General features: G+C 37.4%; 3 protein-coding genes across 3 annotated transcripts; 2 read left to right on the top strand and 1 right to left on the bottom strand.

The window, feature by feature from the left end:
* Positions 1 to 357: 357 nt before the first annotated feature.
* Positions 358 to 6,567, top strand: LOC122663353 (isoflavonoid 7-O-beta-apiosyl-glucoside beta-glycosidase-like). Its single transcript, XM_043859031.1, has 7 exons — positions 358 to 418; positions 1,510 to 1,587; positions 1,683 to 1,770; positions 2,038 to 2,263; positions 3,080 to 3,195; positions 3,561 to 3,772; positions 6,380 to 6,567. The coding sequence occupies exons 1-7, from the start codon at positions 358 to 360 to the stop codon at positions 6,565 to 6,567; spliced, it is 969 nt and encodes a 322-aa protein (XP_043714966.1).
* Positions 6,568 to 8,362: 1,795 nt separating this feature from the next.
* LOC122662070 (histone H3.2) lies at positions 8,363 to 9,275 on the top strand. Its single transcript, XM_043857631.1, has 3 exons — positions 8,363 to 8,859; positions 8,902 to 8,925; positions 9,247 to 9,275. The coding sequence occupies exon 1, from the start codon at positions 8,432 to 8,434 to the stop codon at positions 8,840 to 8,842; it is 411 nt and encodes a 136-aa protein (XP_043713566.1). The 5' UTR covers positions 8,363 to 8,431; the 3' UTR covers positions 8,843 to 8,859; positions 8,902 to 8,925; positions 9,247 to 9,275.
* A 4,355-nt stretch (positions 9,276 to 13,630) lies between these two features.
* On the bottom strand, positions 13,631 to 23,570 carry LOC122662069 (MYG1 protein C694.04c-like). The gene is made up of 7 exons (XM_043857630.1): positions 23,271 to 23,570; positions 23,036 to 23,182; positions 21,826 to 21,924; positions 20,306 to 20,497; positions 20,026 to 20,145; positions 14,889 to 14,960; positions 13,631 to 13,916 (listed from the first exon to the last, which is right to left on the bottom strand). Exons 1-7 carry the CDS (start codon positions 23,517 to 23,519, stop codon positions 13,692 to 13,694), a joined length of 1,104 nt encoding a protein of 367 aa, XP_043713565.1. The 5' UTR covers positions 23,520 to 23,570; the 3' UTR covers positions 13,631 to 13,691.
* Between the last annotated feature and the right edge of the window lie 2,079 nt (positions 23,571 to 25,649).

Raw genomic sequence — 25,649 nt, 5'->3', positions numbered from 1 at the left:
CATGCATGCCTGACTTGAATTTACAAGATATTTAAATTAAGGGAGAAAGAACGCTATTTGGTCACATGCGGCACTCAACTTCTACACCTAGACAAAAGGCCGCATGAAATGACCGCCACACCTGCACACCCCATGAAAAGGCAAAAATCCTTGGGGGCAGGTGGATCATTTCATGGGGTCGTGCACCGCATGCAATCAGGTAGCGTTTTTCGTATAAATTAAATCATACCATACCTGAACCATATTAGGTGGCCTAGGTACCAAGCTTTAATCTACCGTATAGTATTGTTGCCATCCTTACTAGTAACAATGTTGATGATAATGTTTTTTTTCACTAACTAGGAGGATGTGGCTGCGATGGCGTATTTGGGTTTCAATGGCTTCAGATTATCGATTGCATGGACCAGAATACTACCAAGTAAGATGGACGGACATCCTTAAAAGCTTAATTTGACTAATTACCAATCCATATTGGCCTTACAGGGGTGGATGGGGTAAGGGTGTCAATGTGTATCGTGTATCGTATATCGTATATGGATAATGTTTCCGTATTGAATCGTACCAAATAAATTTGGTATGGTATCAGTATGAGATATTTGTACTAAGTTGGTATTAAGTATGGCAGGCATATGGACATAATGCTGAAAATACATCATACTGTACTGATACCATACCCAATACATGTACCAAATAATATTGAATCGATTCAGTATGAGATACTTGTACCAAATCGGTATTCGATATACGGTATATTTGCAATGTACCATACTGAAACCGTACCAATTGACATCCTTAAGGTGGGGTAATTAAATACCTGAATATTATTATTGGGTATAGTATCAATGATTAATATAAATCTGAGTGCTTTAATTTATGTCCTTTACCATTAGCTAATCCTATATTTGGTATGATTTTTATTTCAATTTCAAATTGATTTCATGAAATAATTAACAAATCGATTTTTGGTCAAGAAATTGAAATTGTTTTGGTTGCATCAATCTGAAATATTTCAAGAATAAAAAATCCATTTGGTAGTTTAATTTCTGAGAATGAATTTTCTATATGTTTTTTAGGAGAGGGTGGTGATGGCAGGGATGGTGTGAGACCATCAGCAGAAGAAGAAGGGGGTGGTGTTTTATTTTTAACATGAAATTATTACTTTGCCCATCAAATTAACCATATACTCATTAAAGAGCAAGAGTGGAATCAATGTCAATTTCAAAATTAGTTGAAACTGTTCTTTCGCTACTTTAAAATTTCTTCTATTCCATCTGATTTTTATTTCATTGAAATAAGGTGTAAAAATCAAAATCCAAACAATTTTTGAATTATAAATCATATCAGATCAGGCCTAAATTCATGTCCAAGTTTGATAGATCAGCACATGAAGTATCAACATTCCAAAAAAAAAAAACATTTGAAAGATATATCATGTCAGTCAATTTTTTTTTTCTGGAACATAATTTACCAATTTGTGTTATGATTTTCTTAATAACTATAAATTTGTAGCTGGAAAGAAAATTGATGGAGTCAACGAGGAAGGCATCCAATTTTACAAAGACCTCATCGAAGAACTTCATAAACAAGGTAAAATATATACATATCTCTCGATCTCTCTCAACAAACAAATAAAATTATTTCAAATATTATATGATTAAATTATCTTAAATAAATATATGTAGGAATTGAGCCTTTCGTGACTCTTTTTCATTGGGATGTTCCTCAAGCACTCGAAGATGAGTATGGTGGTTTCTTGAATTCTAAAATCATGTAAGCACTGAATTGTTCTTCCACGCATGCATGCACCTTTTACCAGGACTATGAGAGTATATAAATATATAGGGAAAAAGAATATTGTCTGAGAGTGTGGCCTAAGCCAGCATTCCCATGAGTCTATCTCTCTCCTCCCCATATGGAAAGACACATCTGTCCTCTTGTTTTGAGAAAGAAAGAGATAGGCACATGAGAGAGCTGGTGTAGGTTTGCTCAAAATTTGAAAGAACACCAAATCTCACTGATTTTATACATAACATGCAGTGACGATTTTCGGGACTACGTAAACATTTGCTTTGATCGATTTGGGCCCGATGTGAGGTATTGGATCACCTTGAACGAGCCATTGATATTCACCCGCTTCGGATATGTTGATGGCAACTTTCCTCCTGGCATTGTGGAGGATCCTGGGAAAGACCCATATACAGTGGCCCACAACTTGCTCAGGGCTCATGCAGCCGCAGTGGATCTCTACAGGAACAATTACCAGGTATATAATTAATTAAGTAATCATGTAATTTCTTGTTCGTTCCAAGAGAGTTTAACAGCTTAGCTGACTCTCTGGCAAGAAGGGTTCTGTCCGTGATGTGTAGGACGGTTTGACCCATTTCCGATCCATGGATTCAGGATCACTGTAATCCTTTATCCATGAGACTTCCATGTCTTTATGAATAAATTCCTTTTATCCCAAAAAAAAAAAAAAAAAAAAGTAATTAAGCGTATGTATGTAGTGTAACAAAAGGTATATATATTTATATTCAATAAGTCCGGAAACACAATATCCCCAAAGGAAGAGAACAGAACAATGGAAAAAAGAATAAGAAAAAAAAAAAATAAAGAAAGTGACCTGTTTTTTTTTGGGTAGAAGAAGGAAAGAGACCTTCACTCTATCCTTTAGGAAAGAATAGGGAGGTTCCAAGTAGTAGCAATGTGGTAATTCCTTGGGGACTCCACCCACGGGCCAAAAGAGTGACTAATCTTAATTTGTAGTAGCTTCAAAGGAAATGGTTTCTCAAATCTGATTAATTGTCCTGGATTTGAAGGTCCATCTCTTAAGATTATGTTCTCTCCATATATGATAGATCATTGCATAGAAAGCAAACTTGCCCACCTTGTCACACACTCACACCTAGATTTCCCATGAAAATTACCTTGGAATGATCCACCACCATTCCCTTTCAAAGGGGAGGATCCTTTGGGATGATAAAGATCACTTTCTAATAATGCCTTACCAAACTACAATAGAAAAGGGGCAATCAAAGAATAGATGTGACTCAAGACGAACAATTTTTTATTTTTTTTACAGCAATCCCAAGGGGGAAAGATTGGAATTTCATTGATTTGTACGTTGATGGTTCCTTTATCCGATGAACGTGCCGACATTGAAGCTGCTGCAAGAGCTTCTGATTTTCAATTTGGATGGTGAGTAGGTCTTTTAATTATTTGTGATGATCGAACCATTGCATTTATTTGTTGTTGGAAACAAATTAACGTGAAAAAACAAACTTATGCATTTTATTAATTTATTTTGCCAAAATAATGTTCAATAGACTTACTCATTTGGTTGTTAGTTTTTCTTAATTTTGATCTTGTTGGTGACTTTTGATGGGATTATATACATTGTAGGTTCCATTTGATGGACACTTCTGTACTTCTCCTTGCATGTCCCCTCAGAGTGGTTTCACATTTTTCTTGCTTACTAATGAAATGATAAGGAATGACCCTATCATTTAAGAAAATAATTTGATTTCTACATAATAATTTTTATTTTTGCTTTCTTTTATCAGGTTTATGGATCCTATAACCTTTGGAGACTATCCAAAGAGTATGCAATATCTTGTCAAGGACCGGCTGCCAAAGTTTTCTCCGAAAGAATCTCTCATGTTGAAAGGGTCATTCGATTTCCTTGGAGTGAATTATTATACTGCAAGTTATGTTACTAATGCCCCTTACTCTCCTCTGGGTAATTATGCCACCGATGGTTGTTACAAAGTTTTGAGTAAGTATAAACAAAAACCTTAATTTAGTTATTTATATGTTTTATTTAGTTAAATATAATAGGAGATGGTCGAATTAAATCCATGTCAATTTATGCTCAACAATATAATACAATTATTCTTTACATTTTGGGAAATATTGCCCCCAAAACCAAAGGGAATTGAAGCAGAAACAGCAGCAGGTGTTGAAGCCAACGAGGAAGAAGAGCCTGTAGGCATGAGTGAAGATAAGGTAGGAAACCAAGAAGAGAGATAATAGGATCAAAATATGCTAAGAGATTAGCAGGAGACTGATACCATGAAAATGTTTGAGAATATTTGGAATTTCTCTTATAAGTACTGCTGGTACAAGGATTTACACGTAACAGAAGATAAGGATAATCACAAGATAAGATAACCCAAGAGGGTTAGTTACAACTAAGGAGATAACGACTGAGGAGCTTTCTCAGCGGAAGAGTCCTTGTGTGAGTGACCTTGTGACCTTGGAGTTGTTACGCTTACAGTGGAGAGGTAGACATGTAGAGGAGAGGGTGAGAGATACAAAGCGGAGAGACCGATTGTAAGGGATAATTTAGGTATTTTCAAATACCACAAGAGAAAGGAAAGTGGAAGTTTGCTTTATGAACTCGAACAATCTTCTACAATCTCTAGATATCTTGAAGGGCTTCTCCATGGAGGACTCCATACCACAAATCCTTGGGAATAGATGGAATCGTTCAAAGAACACACTAGTAACTTGGAGAAAAAGATTGAGAATGAGAGAGAGATTATATATGATCTCAATAAATAGCATTAGGGTTAGGAGTGACTTGATTATGTATTTATGTATATATATATAATCAGTCCCCACCTCCTCACAGTGTCGCACTCTAAATATTAAACACAGAAAGGGAAAGGACCCAAAGGGGGAAGGCCACCTTCTTAAGTGACGAACCCAATTGGTCCAATCAACGCCAAACCCAAACCGGGTTTTGCCCAGGTGAAACCAAGGGGGTGTGAGTCTATTTTGAATTCAAATTTTGCAGCTAGAACCCGAGATCAAGCATGTACCCGCTTTTTGTTTAAGTTATTAGGCATTACTATTTGTTCATACGGATAAATCCCTCAACTCCAAGTTTTTTGTTCTTTGATGTAACAGGTCGCAAACAAGGAGTCCCGATTGGTCCACCGGTATGAATTTTGCTCCCATATACCCAATCATCAACTGAGTTCTAAGAGTAAATCTCTCTTCATAAAAAGGAATTGTAATCCAACGTCACACACAATTCAGATCCTCTACGGTGCAGCTGCCCTAGCAGTCTGAGTGGTGCAGACACAGCCGTGTGCACAATGACCACCTTACCCCTGCCCGAGCGGAGGTAAGGTGGTCATTGCACGTGCGGCTGTGTCTGCAGCGCTCAGGCCACTAGGGCAGCTGCGCCATAGAAGATCTAGATCCATGTCACACATGGTGTGGTTTGGGAATATATTGAAAGCAAATAAAGTTCGTTAGAATGGTCCATCTTGAAAAACTTATCAAGATGGTCTACTTTTTCGGGGAAAAAACAATTCCTACAACCTGGGTAGTAGAAAATTAACTGCAACCCATAATCGAAAGCACCGAAATGGAATAATCCCCTTTTAAGTTTTATTATTTTTCAAATTATCTCTTTTAATCAAAGCGAGAAGCTATTTCGGTGCCTGCGATTATGGGCAGCTAGAATGATTGCCCCAATCCCCCATGAACAAGCGTAATGAACTCCCGCCTGATGCTTCCACGTGCGCTTCCATTGGCTGTCGTGCACGTACAGAGGGCACACTCCCGATACAGAGACCACTTCCTTATTTTCAATTTAGCAAATAAAAACATATTAGTCTATGGTTTTGTGCATTAACAACTACTGAAAATACAGACTAGTACACCATGGCTCTATGTCTATGCGAGAGGGATACGAGATGTTCTAATTAGCATAAAGGAGAAATATAATGGCCCAGTTATTTACATTACTGAGAATGGTAAAAACCATTAATCTATCTTTCATTACTCTTTTAAGTGTATTTGGTGCTTAATAAATTTGATGTTAATTAAAGAAATTCATGTCAATATAATCCATTGGGCTTACTTTTGCAGGAATTTCAACACACAGCTCATTGACAATGGAAGAATCTCTTAATGATGTCCAAAGAATACACGCCATCAATGACCATCTGTTTTACATTAAGTGTGCCATGGAGTGAGTATATGTATATATATTTATACTACATTGCTCTTGTTCTTGATAAAAACATTCATTTGAAACGAAAGTTATGTTAAAAAAAAAAAAGAATAATGTTCTCAGCACATCCTGCGCCCAGACACATGGGGGTGGACGAAATGACTGGCCCACCCCCCCTAGTGACCAAAATCCCATCCCATGTGTCTGGGCAGCCTGCCCCCAGATACGCTCCCGGACAGAGAACATCGTCCCTAATAAAAAGGCACACATTAATATTGTCTCTTTTTTTTTTCTTAATGTTTTCTTTGCACTCAAAGATAAAAGAAAAATGTTACAGTTGTTTTGAGCGATTTTAATCATTTATCTTGAGGAAAATTTATGGGAATTTTTTTTAAAGAAATTTTACACTTATTTTTTCTTCATTTTGTAGTGCTGGTGTAGATGTGAAGGGATACTTTGTGTGGTCTTTGTTGGATGACTTTGAATGGAATTCTGGTTATACAGTTCGCTTCGGTCTTTACTACGTAAATTTCAAGAGTGAATACCTGCAGAGACATCCAAAGAATTCAGCCAAATGGTTTAGAAAATTCCTCGCTCCATAATAAAGAGCAAATATTACTTCCTTTTGTGATCTTTCCATTCAGTTTGTTTCCTCTCCCCCCCCCCCCCCCCCCCCCTTCATTAGGCTGATTTGTATGCTTACTCGGGAGGGTTGATTGTTTTTTCTTGTATTGAGCGTTGCTCCAGTTGAGTGATTTTGGATTTCTTTGTTCGGCATGTTTCATGGCCTGTCTGAGCTTGGGTGCTTGTTCTTGCTTCTTTCAATTTATATCTCTTGCACCAAATTAAGGTTGTCTTTAGTATGATTTCTAATTCCGTATTGTCTTATTTCTAAGAATAATTTGTGGGCCAGAAATAGAAATAGTTTGACAACTATAATACAAATAATAGATGCTAGTAGGTTTGATATGTTTATGTGGAATACATTTTGTATCCTAATTTATTTTTAGAAGTTCATCTATAACATATTTGAACCAATGACCCCACACAATTCTTCAAATAGGGACCTACATCAAAATACACGAAGGGGCTCGGCCATGTTGTCAAAGTGACCAAAGAAATATATAGTGTGTATGCCTTATGAATATAAAACTTAGGGTTGTTCAACTCAAGTGATGGCCTATCCTCAACCCTAATAGGTTTTTTCAATTCATTCTACCATTTTTTTTTTCTTTCAAGGATAAATGACACTTGGGATACCCAACGTTTAGTAAAATTGCAATTAATTGGTACGTGTTTAATACGTGTTTTAATATGAAAGCAAAAATACGGGTTTATCCTAGTAAAAATCAACGAGAAAACTGATTTTTTTGCAACTAAATTCTAATCTTTTCATGCATTTATGAACACTTAAAACCAATATGACTTTCCAATTTGGAATCATTTTCCATTCTTATGGATATTTACATCTAATACTAATTAAGTTTAACCAATTAATACGACATTTAATACGGTGATTAATACATAAATGTATATTAATACAATAATTAATACAGCATTTAGATTTAAGTTTTAGTTTTTTATTTTGGTTAATTAAATTAAAATACATAAATATGTATTAATACAGCAATTAATACGACGATTAATACATGTGCTTTTAAAAGTTGCGTATGGAATTAAGCTACCTCATAGAATACAGTAAGAGTCGGGAATTTGAATTGTACAATTGGGTACGACGATTAATACGGCAATTAATAAACGAACTTACTAACTATGGCCCCCACTGTTGGTTTATGCACTGTCGTGTATGTACATGGTCGTGCCTTCAGCCATTGGCTGAGAGAGAGAGAGAGAGAGAGACAAATGTGTTATTACATTTTTACCCCTATCTTCATCCAATGGTTAAAAGGTACGAACGTGCATAAAAACTAGATCGTTAGATATATGAACAGTTTAATTTGTTTTAAAATGTGAGTTGAGCTAGATCTCAACCATTTCTTAAATATGAACCACAAATAATAACCAATGGATCGGAACCTTTTGTCCAATGACTGAAGAAGAACTTAAATCTAGCATTGGATATCTCGGGCATAAACCACTGGATTGGAATATTCGTAAATCTGCATAGCGACCCTGATCACGTATGACGAAGATAGATTCCAATCGAAAGATTACAATTACATACTCTGATCACGTCTACATTCTACTTTCCTTCCTCTGGGAGTCTGGCTTAGAAGCTAGAACCGAGAAAGAACCTAAATAGGGAACGGGGATAGTGATCCGTGTCACTCTACTACATAGAATCCCATCCGTCAATAATAGTCTAAATCCAACGGCCATAAAGTCTTCCTCCAGGAATTCAAAATCTATATAACCATTCCCGCCTTCCTCGAATACCTCTCTCTCTCTCTCTCTCTCTCTCTTCTCTCTCTTTGCAATTCCTTTCGCTGTTACTGTGAGATAGAAATGGCGAGGACGAAGCAAACAGCAAGAAAATCCACCGGAGGAAAAGCTCCCCGTAAGCAGCTTGCAACTAAGGCAGCTCGTAAGTCTGCCCCAGCGACCGGAGGAGTGAAGAAACCCCACCGATTCAGGCCTGGAACAGTAGCGCTTCGTGAGATAAGAAAGTATCAGAAGAGTACTGAGCTTTTGATCCGAAAGCTTCCCTTTCAGCGTCTGGTTCGTGAGATTGCTCAGGATTTCAAGACCGATCTCCGATTCCAGAGCAGTGCTGTTTCTGCTCTCCAAGAGGCTGCTGAGGCCTACCTTGTGGGTCTCTTTGAGGATACTAACCTCTGTGCTATTCATGCTAAGAGGGTCACTATTATGCCCAAGGATATCCAGCTTGCTCGTAGGATTCGTGGTGAAAGGGCTTAGCGATGATGCCATTGTTGGTTCTCTCTGTCTGTTTCTTTTTAGTCTTTTCGTAGTTGTAGTGGTGTAAATTTGTGGATCTTTGGGTTCCTTAGCTTGTAGGTTTGGGATTGGAACTAGTTGGGGTATCTATGAAGCTAATTATGAGCAATGAAAATGTCTTGTTTTCTACCTAATTTGTCTCTTGGTGCCTATTTTATTTCGCCTCTGTTCTTTGTAAATGGGTTGCCTGGATATATGAGAAATAGGGATTTGGAGATGATTTTGGGTATTTGTCATTCTTTTTTTGATGCATTTTTAAGCAGTGCTTCTCATTGATTGGTTTTAAAATGCGGTATTTCAGCATTTAATGGATCAAATTTGCTAGTGGGCTTCTGCAGATACCCATTCCATTTGTGGCTCTGTAGTGTTGAAATGACTAGGGTTTGAGGTCTCTCATCTTCTGCGTTTAGAGTTTGGGATCATGGGTGCATTTGTTAGTAAATCATTAGCAATCAATTTGTAGTTTAAACAGATGTCTATCCTATTACCTTCTGGTTCCATTTTATAATCCTCTTCTGCATCCTGCCTTAGAAGAGCTTTTGCATGGGAGACTTGAAGAATTAGGATTTGCAGATGACTTTTGGTACTTTTTTTTCTCTTGCATTTTAAAATGGTTTTCATTGATTGGTTGCTACATGAATTGCTTCAATTTTTTACTGGATTTGAATTTGGTACTAGTAATTCTCTGCTGATGCAAATGTGTGTCTGGGTTTGGAATTGGGAATTGTGGGTGCATCAGTAATCAAATTATTACCTATCAAAATTTGTATTCTTAGATTTCTATCTTATTTCACTTCTGGTGGTTGGAACATGCAATATTACAATGCTAAGTTGAGATTGAGAACTATTTTGTTTTGAGAGAGATTGGGTTGGTTTTATCACAGACAGCTAATTGCAAATTTGAAGAGATGGCAACTCAAACTGAGTATTCCAGGATGACCTGGTAGAAATCTAGTAATGAAATTGAATACAGTAAAGAATAAAAAATGGAATTAATCTTTAATCCAACTTATAATTTATATGATATATTGCAAGGAGACCATGAGGAATGGACACCAGAATATTGAATAATGAATGAAGAAAGGCATGAGAGAAAAGCATATTGGCTGGTGATTGTGAGGCCCCAATTCTTGACTGGAGGGGGCACCAAGGACTCTACCCTTCCATCCCTTGGATAGATAGAGAGAGAGAGAGAGAGCAGAGCTTTTGGTTTTTTCATGTTATGTTGTCAAAGAGTTAAACAAAGTTGTCTTTTGAGAGAGGTTGGCACATTCGGACTGAATTGGGCCCGAGTTTGATTAACATTGATAGATTGCCTGGAACGAACGTAGTAGGCTTCCAAGATGGATTGAAAGACTTTGGCTTCCTGAATAGTAGACCATGAGGAATTGACGAACTACACATCAATGTACAATAGAGTTTAATTATGTAAATTAGAAAGTCAAATTTGACTTGTTGATGGTGGTAGGTAGGATGAACCTTAGGTTCAGAAATAAGTCAATAATAAAGTCAAAAGTCAACTTTATCGGATTAGATTCAAATTCTGGTAAAAGGTAGGATAATGTTAGATCAATAGTTCAAAAGAGAATTGATTTAACGGTCAGATTTAATACAATTAGCAAAACACTGAAATCTACAAATTAAACCCGAACATATGCGCATTCTAATTACTTGCAATCAGAAACTTGGATGAACACTAAACTTTGGTGGATTTTAGCAGCCTAATGGTAAAACAGATTCCTAAAAGATATTGATGATCAAACAATCTGATTAAGAGTAATTAACAAAACAACATATTTAAAAATTTTTTAAAAAAAAAACAAGGTACTTTGACAAATTTAGGAGATTTTGCAATGCCAGACCAGAGGCTCTGATCTGGACAAGATAAAAGATTGATTGATGTGTAGATGCCCCTTAATGGTGAATCTTGTTTATGATGAAAATGGGAAAAAAAACCCAAGGTATCCACCAGCCCAAATTGAGATGGTTTTTATTGGGATTTAGTTCTCAGCAAGAATAGTATATATTCAACAATACAAGAAAGGATGATAACCCAAACTCTGACTAAACAGTAAACAACAAGCTTGAATGTATAAATGCAATAACACTTACTTGAAGATAGGATAACTGAGCATAGAGAAGGATATGACCTTTGATTTTTCACCAATATGCCTTGATCAGAAACTTTCCAATCCCAAGAGTTTTTCACTCCTCACTGTTGCTCACAGTAGCATACTTTCTCAATAGGAAAAAGGCAATGGTCAAATTCTCATTAATCAAATTCATATACAAAGCTTTGACTCCCTTATAAACTTATATAGAAGACTCAAAAACAGATTCAAACACTAAAAAGAAAAGACGTAACCCTCTCCTTAACTAATAAGGTAATATAAATTGATTAGGAAACTAAATCAAAACAAGACTGAACTTATAAAATCCTAATCTAGACTAACTAAAATACTTAATAACAATTAAAATAAAGGCATTTAACTAATCTCGTAGACCTGACCTCTACCGTATTATAGTTCATGAAAGTGGCCCATTACAAAGAAAACTCATTGGATTAAAAGCACAACATATACATAACTCAACCCAAAACTTATATCTAATAAAATAAACCAATTTAGATGATTTATCTGCACCAGTGACTAATTTAGAAAATACCATATTGATCTGAAGTTCATATTTTCCACCTCATCTTTTTATGTGGTACAAAACAACTCAGCCTCATCCCAATCAAATGGGGTTGGCTAAATAGGCAACAATTGTGCTAATTAGCAAAATGGCTGCAGTGCTACCTTTTCTCATGTGTTGTCAAAAAACATTCAGATCTAGAATTTCTCATGGTTACTATGTCTCACCATAAATGTTTTGTCACTGCATCAAGTTCCCTTGTTTATGGAAGTATTAGAAATTAGGCCTGCCTTTTATTAAAATCTGGGCCCAAAGAACCTATAATGTGATAAATATATATCATGCGTTGAGATAGAAAGTAGAGTAGGCTTCACCCACCCATTTAGGGTTATTATTATTCAGCCCTCTACTGTACGAAATCAATAATACCCTCACCATTGTTCTCGGTACCCATCTCAAGACACCCAAACCCATAGGCAGGGGATTCTCCATTTACCGTAGGTGAAGGGAATCTGCCTCCTTATTATAATGAAAATTTCATTCCGCAAAATAAAGCCTATGTATGTTAGTTGACGACAGGTTTGAGAGGGTGGGTTTGATGCCCAGCCCCTTCTAGTTCCAAAACCATCTCATGTTTGGGGTAATGTATTTGGACCCAAACTTTGGGCTCTAGACCCTATTTGGACCGTATCGCCCATCTTCAGACACTTTTAAATGTAGAATCTACCTGCCTGATCATATCACTTCCTGCTGCTTCTACTGGTTCAGTCTGTTCAAAGACTGTCCTGTTAAATCGAGGCCACAAACCATTAACACAATAGGAAAAAAAAAAAACTGGAGGAACAACAACATATACAGAAAGGGGAGACACTCCCTTTCAGTTGGACAGTTTTGTTAATCTTAGGGTAAGAAACCCTTAAATGAGAACATAGTTGTCATGGCGTCGCCATGGCGTCCTGGCGCTGGAGAGGGCTGCATGGCGACCTACGCCATGGCGACCCTCTTTGATTTCTTCTTCCTGTCTTCGATTTCTTCTTCCCTCTTCGATTTCTTCTTTCCCTCTTCAATTTCTTTCGATTTCTTCTTCGATTTCTTCTTCCTGTCTTCTTTCCCTCTTCGATTTCTTCTTCCTGTCTTCTTTCCTCTTCGATTTCTTTCGATTTCTTCTTTCCCTCTTCGATTTCTTCTTCGATTTCTGAATTTTCTTCTTAAAACTTGAGAAACAATAGAGAAAAAATAAAACATGGCTTGAGTATACATCTATTAACACATTAAAAATAGAGAAAATAAAAATAAAACATGGTCGACATGCTCGCCATGGCAACGCCATGGCGGGCGACATGTCGATATATCGACGTGACACCCTCCACCGACTTGGATCGCCGTGACGCCGTGACAACTATGAATGAGAAGCACCCAAAAAACAGATTTGAGGTTTTCTATCTCATCAAACACTTTTTAAACAGCTAACAATGTATATATGTATACAATCCATTTTTCATCAAGGTATCATGATAACAGGTGCTTGATTCCATGAACCCATGTAGGAGATTCACTAACAAACTATGAACTTACAAAATCACCACACTGTTCTTGTAAAAACATTCTATACCATGATAATATTTACTGTTCCCAACAATCAAGAAATAGTGATAGCATGTGTCCATACAGCCATACACATTTCTGCTATGGTCAAAGGTGAGGAACATCATTGAACTTGAAACAGTTAAATGAATCACACTACATAAAAGTAACTGAAAAGGGTTGATCTTGGATGTCCACTCAAGCATGATGTTAGAGGAATTATTCATCTGTTAACAACCATTTTACAAAGTATGGAATACTCAATTATAATCCTTTATCAAGAGAAACAAAGCTAATGTAACTACGAACTACACTGATCAAATTGATACATACCTCTTGTAAATGAACAATATCTTCCACCTAGAGAGTAAATCATTGACACAATCTTAAACGATATATGCAGACCAACCTAGCATGATGACAATGGTCCAAACTCCGCCTAGAGGGTAAATCATTGACACAACCTTACACAAAGCTCAGAGCCTCAGGTTGATAATAGGAATGATAACTCTAAACTCCAGCTCTAGCTCAGATGCAGTGAGAATATTATTTCTCATTGATTAAAATGCAATTACAGCTGATTCTTCACCGCTTAAAATTGTAAAGATGCTCTAGCCATTGCCAAAGCACCTTCATAAGTCAGATTTCCGCCAATAAAACCACTCATGTGGACAAAAACACAATCAGGGATTCCTGCTTGCTTGGAGAGCTCTTCATCACACAAACCCCTCCAGGGAGAAGGGAGGGGCTTCCTGCTCTCAAATCTATCAGGAGATATTGCAACTGCCTGCACTCGCCAACGTTTGCTCCGATCATCCTAGAGATAACAAATAAATGAACATTCAGAATCTTGAAGAGAAGCAAAACTCACATGTTGAAGATAGAAAATACGAAAGGGAAAGTTGGAACAAAGATATTGAGAAATGTTTATAATGAACTACACACTTGAATTTGGAGTCACAGATAAATTTTCCATGTTTAAAATTTTTTATTTCCCTTGAAAAGAATCAAGTACTTATGTTTAAAAAAGATCGTCCCAGTGCACGAGGCTCCTGCTCCTGCAGGATCAGGGAGGGGCAAATGTATGCAGTCTACAACCAACAGGTTGCAATAACACGATGATACATACAAGGGTGGGAACTAGAGAGAAAATAGGAAAAAACGGTAGGAGAGAGGAGAGATGATAAAGAAAATAGAGAGATAATAGGGGAAAAGATAAAATAAAGGGGGAGATTGAAAAGATAGGGAGAGAAAATAGGGGGTTTGGCTTTACAGATGAAGCCTTGCGTCCTGGCTTGAGTGAGGAAGCCTTACCTCATCTCTTTTAGAGATAATTTAGGGATTCAAAAGTCTCATTCATTCCTCATACTTACACTATTTAAAGATTACAAATACAAATCAGTTTGGATGATTACTAGTTACCCACATCTCCCATTAGATGAGAGAGTCCCAACATAAGCCACTACTTCTAGTTACAATACTAATAACTACTTGTATATGCATAGCTTCTATAACTGCCACGTATACAGTCCTTGATATAAACTACTACTGCTGTCACGTACACAAATCCCTTGCAATGTGGAGGATAGGAGAGAGATGATAAGCCATGCAACTTCGTACAATGACCATGCAAGGATAGACCAGTCATGCACATAACACGCAACTTAACCGTTGCACCAAGGCTCACCCACTGATGTTTGGGAAATTAAGTACTTATGTTTAATTACGCAAAAAAGGACATTTCATACATTTTTGGGAAATTAAGTTACGATGAAAGATGATTGACTACCTGATAAATGACATATTTAATAGAAGGATCAATCTTCATCTCTTCCTCCAGCTCAAATAAGTGAAGCTTCCACTGTAAAACAAGTTAAATACAATTAGAACCTGCTGAATTTACAAGAGGAGGGAGCATAGTTTTTCTGGCCATATATACCCTGTAGAATGGAGTCTGAAGAACCATTAATTTGCCAATTATCATATTTTCATTGGATCTGGATAGATCATTGAATTGGTAACACCTCAAAGATTGCCTGATCAATATTTTATGGGCAGAATCCCTAAGTATCTGCTATATAAGTTCTTCTCAAAGATTTCCTATTTTATATTCTATTCATCCAATAAATATAGTAGACACACAATAGCAACCACATGATCAAGCTTATTTTTGGCCCAGAAATCTTTATAGTGGTGTAACCATCTCATTTTCACATGAGCTATGTGCCAGAAAAAAGAATTCCCAAACTGATGGATCCATGAGTTGCGACACAGGAAATCCCCTTTAACTAAAATTATGGAGAAAGAGAAAACAAGTAACATACTGAAACTAGCATTGTATCAAACATGGGGAGAGACAAGGAGTAGTAATTATTCCCAGACATATCAAAAGACAAAAGGGTAAGAGTTGAAGCAAAAAAGATGTAGGACATAATTGATTCTTATTGGTTGGGAGAATTGAATCATGAAGATGCGGGCAGTTCCCAAGATTTCCAGGTCTCTCTACATTACCTAACATAAATCAAGGTAATTTCTGGATTTTGGACCTTGGAATCAAACCAGCCTAATTGAAGATGGGCAAGACAAAACATGATAAATGAAGGAAAATTAATTTAAAAAACAAAAAAGGAAAAGAAGAACTGAAGGATAGGGTTCCGGGGAAGAAACCCCCCAAAAGGATAAATGCCCATAAACTATAATTTTTCAAAGCAGCTTGTTTGATTGCACAGAAATTTTAACCAAAACCTCAGTTTTAATAATTATGTATGCTTTTCAATAGGCAAATGAAAAAACAAAATATTAATTTAATGGATGGTTATCCATGTAGCAATGGAAAGTGATGTTTCCGAAAATCACAAGATAAATTTGAGCCATCCATTTTTACGTTTTTTGTTTTTTTTCTAATTTAAACCGTCTTTTCCCACTCAGAGTTGGGAAAGTGCACAATAATGTGTAGAATATCAGTACACATGCATGGACATACATGGGATGTATGCAAATACAACAGGGGTATTTGATTGAATTAGACTTTGAAATTTGACATGTGGCTATTGGCTAATCTAGATCATGCCCTCTCTATCCAATGGTTGGAATGGACATATCATCGGTTCACGTGGCAGAATAGATGGCCTATGCCATTTGGAAAAATAATAGACCTTTGTGATAATAATTCGCTTAGTGTAAAAGAAGTCAAATGTATGAGATGTACAGTACAAACATGCTATACAAATCGCCTTACAATATTGTAAATGAGAGAACTCGTCTCTATGTCATATTACTCTTGTATGAGTTGTACCCATTGAGAGCCCTTGGGAGGCCTTTAACATCATGTAACGCTTCTGTGACTTTAGCCCACCTCAGGATACTGATGATAGTTCTCCTAATAATAGGAATCGCATGAGGCCAGATTCTAACCTTATCATCAAGGATACGGTTATACCTATCTTTCCAAGTAGACCAAGAGATAACATAAGGGAGGTGGTCATAAGACCTTGGCTTTAGTATTTGAATCTAAGTCAGTGAATATCATCTTAAAATCAGGTGGAAGATGCTATTCCAGTCCAAAATACCAACAAATGTATTTCCAAATAAGCCTAATAAAAACAGTGTAAGAAAAGGTGTGCGGTCATTTCTATAATGCATTTGCATAAAAAGAATACCTGCTGTACCAGTCTAAATCCTCTCTATCACAAAAATTCTGTGGTCAAGTTGTTATTGAGAGAGAGACCAAGCAAAGACTGACAGGAGCATTGAATTTTTTAATGATTGCCTTATCTCTAAAATCATCATCTGGGCAGCATAAAAAATCCTAATATGCTTTAACAGAAAACATCCCTTTCTTCCAAATTCTGTGATCAGGAGATAAAATATCCACAGGAGTCTTAAATGAGTTATAATACTTCCGCCACATAATCTCCAATCTTGAAGGTTCTTTCTGAAAAATAATTGACTTCTATACACTTCCCTTACCCAGTTGCAAAAATTCCGCCACATAATCTCCAATCTTGAAGGTTCTGTCTGAAAAATAATTGACTTCTATGCACTTCCCTTCCCCAGTTGCAAACTGCTGGTGTTCTATTTATACACAATAGACAAGTGTCACAATAAGGTACCCCTCAAAGCTCAAACACCATATATATACAGAAGCTAAATGCACCATTGGATGGTCCCACCTAGAGGAATTTATACAAAAAATAGGAAGATGAGATTTCAATCTATTCAGTGATGGAGAAAAAGAAAAAAACATATCTGAAAGCTCCAAAGGTAATCTACAAATCAGATGTTGAAAATCATTATTTTAGCTTATTATTGGTTCATACCATCTCTCGACCAGAAGATGACACATCTCTTAATGGATTTCTATCCTCCATACAAGGGAGACATGGGAGCTGAAGAGGTCATCACATAACTCCTATGATGAGGATTGAGAACTGACAGATCTCATTATAAAACTATTCAATAATATAAATTATTTGAAGGTAATATGGAATGAAGGCAAGTTGGTTGGGTAAGCATGGTTATACTGGAAATATAGGCTAAGATTCACCTTTTATGGGAATGCCTGGTAAGGAAACTCAGGACTTTAAATAGTACAAGAACTAATCTCGGGAAAGAAGGGCCAACAAATACCTAGTCACAAGTGTTAATCCCACATCAATTGTGAGTAAGAAATTCCTACTTAATATGCCTGTGAACACCCACCTCTCATCAGATTGGTTTTTTGAGATGGAGATTTACATGGTATCTGAGCAGGTTACGTCCTACCTCCCTTCCGGTTCCTTCTAGCTCCATCCTCCCCTTCCTGTTTCTGTCCATGTCTAACAACTCCAACAGCCTAAATGCCCTTCATAATGTGTAAAATAAGTAACCCAAAAAGAATAGGCGGTCAACAAATCTCTTAGAGATAAGTGGACTATTATTTGTGAGTTACCAGAGAGGGTGGCCAACCGGCTGCAAGAAGCAGTCGACCAGCAAAGCTTGGAAAGTGACTAGCCAGCAGTTCCAAGAGACGGATGATTAACTGGACGAACAACCAGACAACACATTGCTCGTCAGGAAAATTCCTTAAGAGCAAGGTTTTGGTTGAGAACTATAGGCGGTCGACCGGATGCCCAGAAGGTTGACTGCCAACAATTAGCCGTTGGACAATAATGCTAGTCTAATGGTCAAACGGACCTACGCAACGGTCAACCATATGAGTAATGAATTTTCCTATATATGGACCCCATAACTCCTCTCACTAGGACCCTTGGAGCATTTACTGCTGAAACTATCTTAGTATATCTAGTAAGGGCCTTCAGGTTGAGGGAGTTGAGATTTATTGATATATCTGCCCTAGACAGAGGATTATAGTGCTTTATTTGTATATCCTCCCTAGAAGAGGGTTATTGATCCTTATCTTGAATATGCGCCAATAAAGAGGATTGTAATTCTTGAGTTTGCAAAAACTCGGAAGAACTCCTACGTGAGTTAAAAGGTTAGTTGTTATCCTTGAAACAGCTAGGTCGAATGTTTTTCTAGGAAACAATGGATGTACCCCATCGTGCAGAGGGACTTTGGATGATTCCCACCGTGTAGCAGGACTTAGGGTGGTGGTTGTCTTGAGTAAAACTACTGGGTTTGGTGTTATCTGTGGAAACACCAAGTGTTTTCCCACCAGGTTAAGATCACTTTACCGGTTTGGATGGCACCAGGAAAAGCTATACCACGGTAAAACCTGGAAAGGTCTGGGTAGTGAATGTAGGCAATTGCCAAACCATTCTAAAATATTTTGTCCTTTCTTGTGTGCCTTCTTATTTTCTTCTTTTGCTGCATCCTCCGAAATCAAGTGCAATATCTGAGCACTTCCAATTCACTCCCTCTTGGATTACATTTTCCAATCCACAAAATGTCCTGCTGCTCATGCATATGTACCCATCCCAGTCAAATTTCTTACCAACAACTCAAGATAAATCACAAACATTAGTCCATCCAAACCTTCTTTGAGATTTAAAGCAGGTAGAAAGGAAAAACATAGGAAACATTTTATTTCAGTTGTAATACAAAATGAATATATAGGAACTAGGATAGATTCCTTTTGACATTGTGCAATACAACAAGCCTTCCATATAGAAGATTATTATTGGCAATCATAAACCGAAGAGAGGCTCAAAAGGGGACCACTCTTCACATAATATTCTGCTTTTCTTGTTTACCATCTACATCATGAAAATTTTTAGTTCACCATTCATGTGTTTTGAGTAAAGATTGCTAATAGTGATCTGGTAAATTACAGCTGCACCTTTCCTCATTGTTAAAAGTAACTCAAAAGGGGCTTCTGTTCTGCACAGGTAGGTTCTGTTTGCAGTTGCATGTAGGACTTGGGAAAAATGCTATAGGACCAGTGAATACAAGCAAAGAGAAGTTTAAAATGTTACTCCTCCGACCGACTACTTGATCATAGACTAGGCATGCACTTCTCCAAACTTTTGGAGAGGGTTAAAGAAAATTCTCTGGTGCCGATTGTTCGACTTTGTTGGCTGAACAGACCTCTTACATGCTGTATTTGTGTAATGCAGTATGTAATTTAATTTAATTTTTCTTTAGCCAATTAAAAAAAAGACAAAAGAAATACACTTGTAGCTAACTGAATACAAAAAAGATTTGGATGTTGACTTTGCTTCAACTACAACATTTACTCCCGCCCCCCCTTCCAAAAAACAAAGCAGAGAGCTGATTGAATTACTCAGATCTTGTGAAGAAATAAAAAATTTGGAAGTTCAAGTATTTTTAACAAAAAACCAGCATCTAATTTTTTTCTGAAAATTTTAGAAAATATCACTATAAACATCAAAATGAAAAGCAGAAATGGAAAAATCTCATAAAGTAGCAAGAGCTACTACTAAAGAAGTAATCAGTACAGCTTCAGACACAAAATACCAACTTACTGGGCAAAATCTATTCATTGTCATGATTTCTCCACTGGGGTCAACATCTCTTCTTGCAGCAAGATTTTCTATAACAATTGACCGAGCTGGTAACCATGATCTCATATGAAACTGAACATTCTGAAAATGGAGAAGGTTGTTTAGAGAAACAATTCATAAGCAACAACATCCCCCAACACCTCCAGATTGTCAGCATCTAAAGTTATGTTGCTTATTTAGGAGACATCATGATGTTCCCATCAACTTTGAATTGAGAAACAAAGAGATCTCCAGACCTAACCTCTACAAATTCACTGCCTGCCAGAGTCATTGCATGTTTGAAGGCCTCATTTTCCTTTTCAGGTGACTGATCAGGATCCATCCAGTCCAAGTTAAATCTTGCAATTCTTGATGACAAGCTTGTATTATTTACATATCTTGGTGGCTGCTCCATATCATACTGACTAATTCCATTGTCAATGGCATCAATTGCCTGCAACAAGGGGAACAATAATATTGTGAAGATACTAGTTTTAGTACACCTCAAGTGACACAATAACATATATAAGTATATAACTATCTTCCACCAAAAAAACCATATATAACTATCTAGATACCAATTAATATGAAAGTTTTCAAAGACCAAGAAACTAAAAGTTAAATATAAAAAACAAATTCTTCGAGGGTGTTCACCACTTCACCTCCCACCTCAAGGCATTTGAGGCTTAAACTTTAACAGTTATGAACATAACAATTGCAAGTAGTAACTATTTCATCTGTTATTTTACTTTTTTTATTGTTTAAACTTATGGGACTAGGAAGGTCGTGCTTGACGTGTTGGTCAAGTGCTCACTTTCTGAACGCTTGGTCACAGGTTCAAGTCCTGGAAACAGGGGTAAGGCTGCGTACATTAGACCCTCCCCAGACCCTGTTAAACGCGGGAGCCTTGTGCACTGGGTATGGACTTTAAACTGATGGGACTAGAAATACAAAATTTTAATATGAGAGAGAGGTCCTAGGTTCTCTTATTTGGTGCTTCTTTCAAAATGATAACAACAGAACCACCAATCCTACTTCATATAACACTTGACAAATTTCAAAAACAGGTTCTGTTCTAATGATTAAAAAAAAAATCTGGATAAAAGCAAAATGCACTCTCCTTTTTCCTCGAAGTCAGGAGAGGAACTGATAGTAGTTCAAAGCAAAGTGCCCTATTCTATAAATGGAATTTCACAGTATTGTAGGTGGTTATGACCCTCCTCCACTACTTGGAACTACCTCACAGCACATTCATGTGATTCATTTTATATTCATGGTGAAAAAGTTTGTCAGTTTTATATTTATTCCCTTCATACTAAACACTACTGAAAGTAAAAAGAAATATCATGATTTCAGTTGAGAGAGAGCAAAGATATTAGAAGGAAGTGGCAAAGACAATGGAAAAACTAAGATTTTATCCTAATATGGTTAGTACTCAGGGTTTTAAGAATCGGGAATCGGATTGGTAAATTGGCTGATTCGGATAGGAATTGGCCTTGACCGATCCCGATTTCCACCGATCCGAACCGACCGATTTACACCAAAAAACCCTAGAAATTCCCTGTTTTTGGAACTGAGAACTGATTCTAGGGTCCTTGAGCACCAATTCGGCAAGATTCTGATCCAAGCCGGATCGGAATCGCCAATGACTGATTCCATCCCTGATTCCATGTTTTAAAACCCTGTTAGTACTGGATAGGTATAACAGGTTCATAAGTGAAATCCAGGAATCAAAAGATGCTATTACAAATTTTTTATAATACTTGTGCAAAAATTTACTACCTCCAGAAAGCTCTTGTAAACAGCTAAAAATACACGATGTGTGTTAGGGTGCCCTTCATCAAGCTGAAGCTCCTTTGCAATTATCTCCTTCCCATAATGCTGGAGTGAAAAATAAATAAATATAAAAGCGGGGGTGTTAGATCCTGATAGAAGACATGCAATTCAAATATTAATAGCTAATTCTCAAAATTTCAACCAAGAAACTCAATGTTAGAAAGCGCAACAGCACTTTTAAGAGGTCACAAAGTCCAAGAACAATGGATTCAAAAAGGGGTAATACAAACTTAAGTGGGATTGCACTTGAATCTAATACTACCAAATCATTTCCATACATCATACCATAACTGTCCATGTAATGACATGCAGCACCTCTCTATACAAACATTGACAGGATTCATCTAGTGACTGCAATTCTTTGACCTGACCCTGAGCCTGACAATGCAGGGTACTTTGCTCTTTGCCATGTGCTCAAGCCTCCCCAGTCCAGCATTTTGCTGAATCACCACCAACCTGCACTGACACTTTTGTCCTGAACTAGGTTATTTTTTCCCACCCCATTGATGAATGAGTCAGGTTTATGTGTGTCATTGTGGTGCTTAGCTGTGTTTCCCTCTATAGTCCATCTAACCCAGTCCACTCCCATCCCACGAGCCAATAGCTGGATCTCAAGCCTCTTTGAGTGCAACCAAGCTTTCTCTAAACTTCAACTAGATGGGGGAAAAAAAGAGGCATCACTATGATCTTGTTTTCACCAGTGTATGTTCCATAGTGCTCTACTTCATCCAGTCCTAATTAATTGTATGTGTTTTATACAAACAGAAGAAAAGCACAATAACAATCTCTTTAGATAAGGCCCCTTAAACTTGGAAACATTCATGTATGAATCTTCTCCCCCATCACCCCCCCCCCTTTTTCCCCTTTGACACCAACAAGGATTTTAATGCCACTCCATCCCATAAACCTGCTCTAGGATTAAGAACATGGTTGTATCATCACATTTCCAAACAAATGGAGGTCACCTAACTAGCTTCAATCCCATACGTAACACAATTATATCTCTTATGCCAATGAGATAAAAAATTCTTCCTCTCCATTTCAAATTTTAGCAAAGACAGAATGCGGTATGTGAGATCATCTACCTTCAGCATACCAGCAGGATTAATAATATAGAAGAAGAAAAAAAAAGTCGCCCAATAAAAAGAATGATTACCTTATAGACAAGTCCAGCACTACTGAGCTTGGTAGTGAAGCCATGACCAAGAACATCATCAAACCCTTTCTGGTGATGATCATAACGATCTCTGCCTGAATCATAGACACCCCCGACGTCAAGCACAGCATCAAGTGCGTCCAACACCTACAACACCGGCTTAACTAGGACAATAAATTAACAACACAGAAGAAATTTAAAAATTCCAAGCTGAAAGACATCTCAGAAACTACACCTCAGGGTCTCTGGTTCGTACAATTTCGGCGCCGGAGAACTTATCAGAAAGGCGAATTAAGAAGCATCCAAGAGCTTCATCGCAGTGGAAGGTACCATTGTGGGTTCCAACTGTCTTCGGAGTAGTGATGGAGGATCTAGTGGAGTATGCAGAAACCCTTGAGTTATTCAGAGTCGCCATGGAAGGAGGAAGGATTGAGCATTTGTGGAAGAAGAAGAGCTTCTGGCTCAACCCTCTTAACGAAAACATGTATTGAGGCCCGGTTGGAACCAGAAGAAAAGAGGTTAAGAGGAAATAGGTTTGGCGCGAAAGACGACTCTTCTCTTTCTGTTCCTATTGAGAAGAGAGGGCGTTCTGGTCTATATAGCCAAACAGAGAATCCTGCCTTGAGGTACCCGTATTTAAACCACATGGAGGACTGATGATGTGGCCGATCCAAGGGTTGGATTTTCTCAAAATGCAAAAGATTATAGAAAAAAACATTTTTGTAATTTTATTCAAAGAAGGGTTTCTACTTTCATGGTACCAAACAACTTTCCTTGGATCAAGAGATTAATTTTTCTAAAAGTGGTCTGCATTTTAGTCGAAATTTACCTCTTCCTATCAGGAAGACACTTGGGGAACTGATAGGAATTAAAGACATCCCTTCTAATACTACCTATTTGGGCACTAATCTATTTCCTTGAAGATCAAAAGTTAAGGATTTTAGTGCCATATTGACTAGAATGCAAAGTAAACTCACAACATGGAAATCTCACCTTTTATCTTATGCAGGTCGCAGAATTCTAATTCAATTGGTCCTTGCTTCATTACCAGATTATCTTATGAATTATTTTCTCTTTCCACAAAAAAATTGTAGGACTATTGACTCTATTTGTCTAAAATTCTAGCTCGGGAATAAGCAAGGTGATAGAAATACAACTCCAATTGCTTGGGATAAAATGTGTCGCACCAAATCGCTTGGTGGACTGGGGTTTTGCAAAGCGGAGATTCACAATAAGGCCCTTTTGCTTAAACTTGGTTGGAGGGTGATTACCCAACCACAATCCTTGTGGGCTCAGCTTATTAAGGCCAAATACTTCCCTCACTCCTCCTTTTTTGACTCAACTACCAGTTCCAAGAGAGGGTCCTCAATTTGGAATAGTATTGCTCACATGATCCCTACTCTTGAGAAAATGGTGATTAGGAAGGTAGGAAATGGTAAGGATACTTTCTTTTGGACTAATAAATGGAATTCATCTTTTTCGTCTTGCTTGGTTAATTTGGCTCCTAGCTCCTTATCTGATCGTGATAAAAGAGCTACAGTTTATCAGATTTTAGGAGCGGACAACATCTCTTCTACTAATCCCCGATCCTTGTTACCATCACAGCTGCACCCTCTGATTTTTAATGTAAACTTAATTACTTCTGATGACAAATGGTGGTGCATTTTTCATAAGAATGGCATCTTTAACACTCAAACTGCTGCTAAATTTCTGCTCGTTTCTCCATGTGCCCAAAATAAGTTTTATACCTCTTGGTGGAATTTCTTTTGGAAGCTCAGAATTCATCCTAAATTTAAGATATTCTTCTGGTGTGTGCTACATGTAGGACTTCCAGTCAAGGCTTCTCTTTCCAAATGGATGCCGATCGATCCCACTTGTGTGTTATGTGGAAATTGCATCGAATCTTACTGGCATCTCTTCCTATCTTGCGACTGGGTCAAGTACATCTGAGTGGCTGGCCCTTTGGGTTTACGCACTGAATTTCTGGTTTATGATTCCATAAGCGACTTCTGTGTTCGGTTCTTTTATTCCAAAAAACTAGACAAGATTACTATTTCCTGGTTTTTTGCGGTGTTTATTATTACATGTTACTATGTTTGGAATGCCCGAAATAAAGTGTTATTCAATTCAGAGAAACCAAATGCTGAGGGGGTCTTAAGCCAGGTTTCACGCTGGCTGTCAGAACTAAATTTACAACCCTTAACTTCCTTACCCAATTCTGAACCTAAGGAGTCTTGTTGTTCTTATACTGGACGTGCTTGGATACCCATTCCTAAATATGAATATCCGATTTTATTGTGTGCAGGATTCCGGTCCCCAGGGATAGGACGGGCTGGTTGGGCGTATTTGGTTTTGTTGGATGGATGGGTTTAGTTTTTTGGTGTAGGTCAAATTTTGACTATGAAGGAGTGGGATCCGGAATTGTACAGCATTAGGACGGGTCTTGACCATGCATAGGATCTTGGTTTATCTATCAAAGAGATTTGGTGCTCTAATTCAGAGTTGGTTTCTGTTATTCCATCCCCTACTAACTCTACGTGGCCATGGCTATATATCAAGGATCTTATGTATATTTGTAATCGTGCATCTTATATAGTTTTTACCAACTTTAAGA

This window comes from Telopea speciosissima, chromosome 5 (genome assembly GCF_018873765.1).
Source record: "Telopea speciosissima isolate NSW1024214 ecotype Mountain lineage chromosome 5, Tspe_v1, whole genome shotgun sequence".
Lineage (NCBI taxonomy): Eukaryota > Viridiplantae > Streptophyta > Magnoliopsida > Proteales > Proteaceae > Telopea > Telopea speciosissima.
The sequence above is the reverse complement of the archived record's forward strand: the minus strand, read 5'-3'. Positions and strand labels throughout refer to the sequence as shown.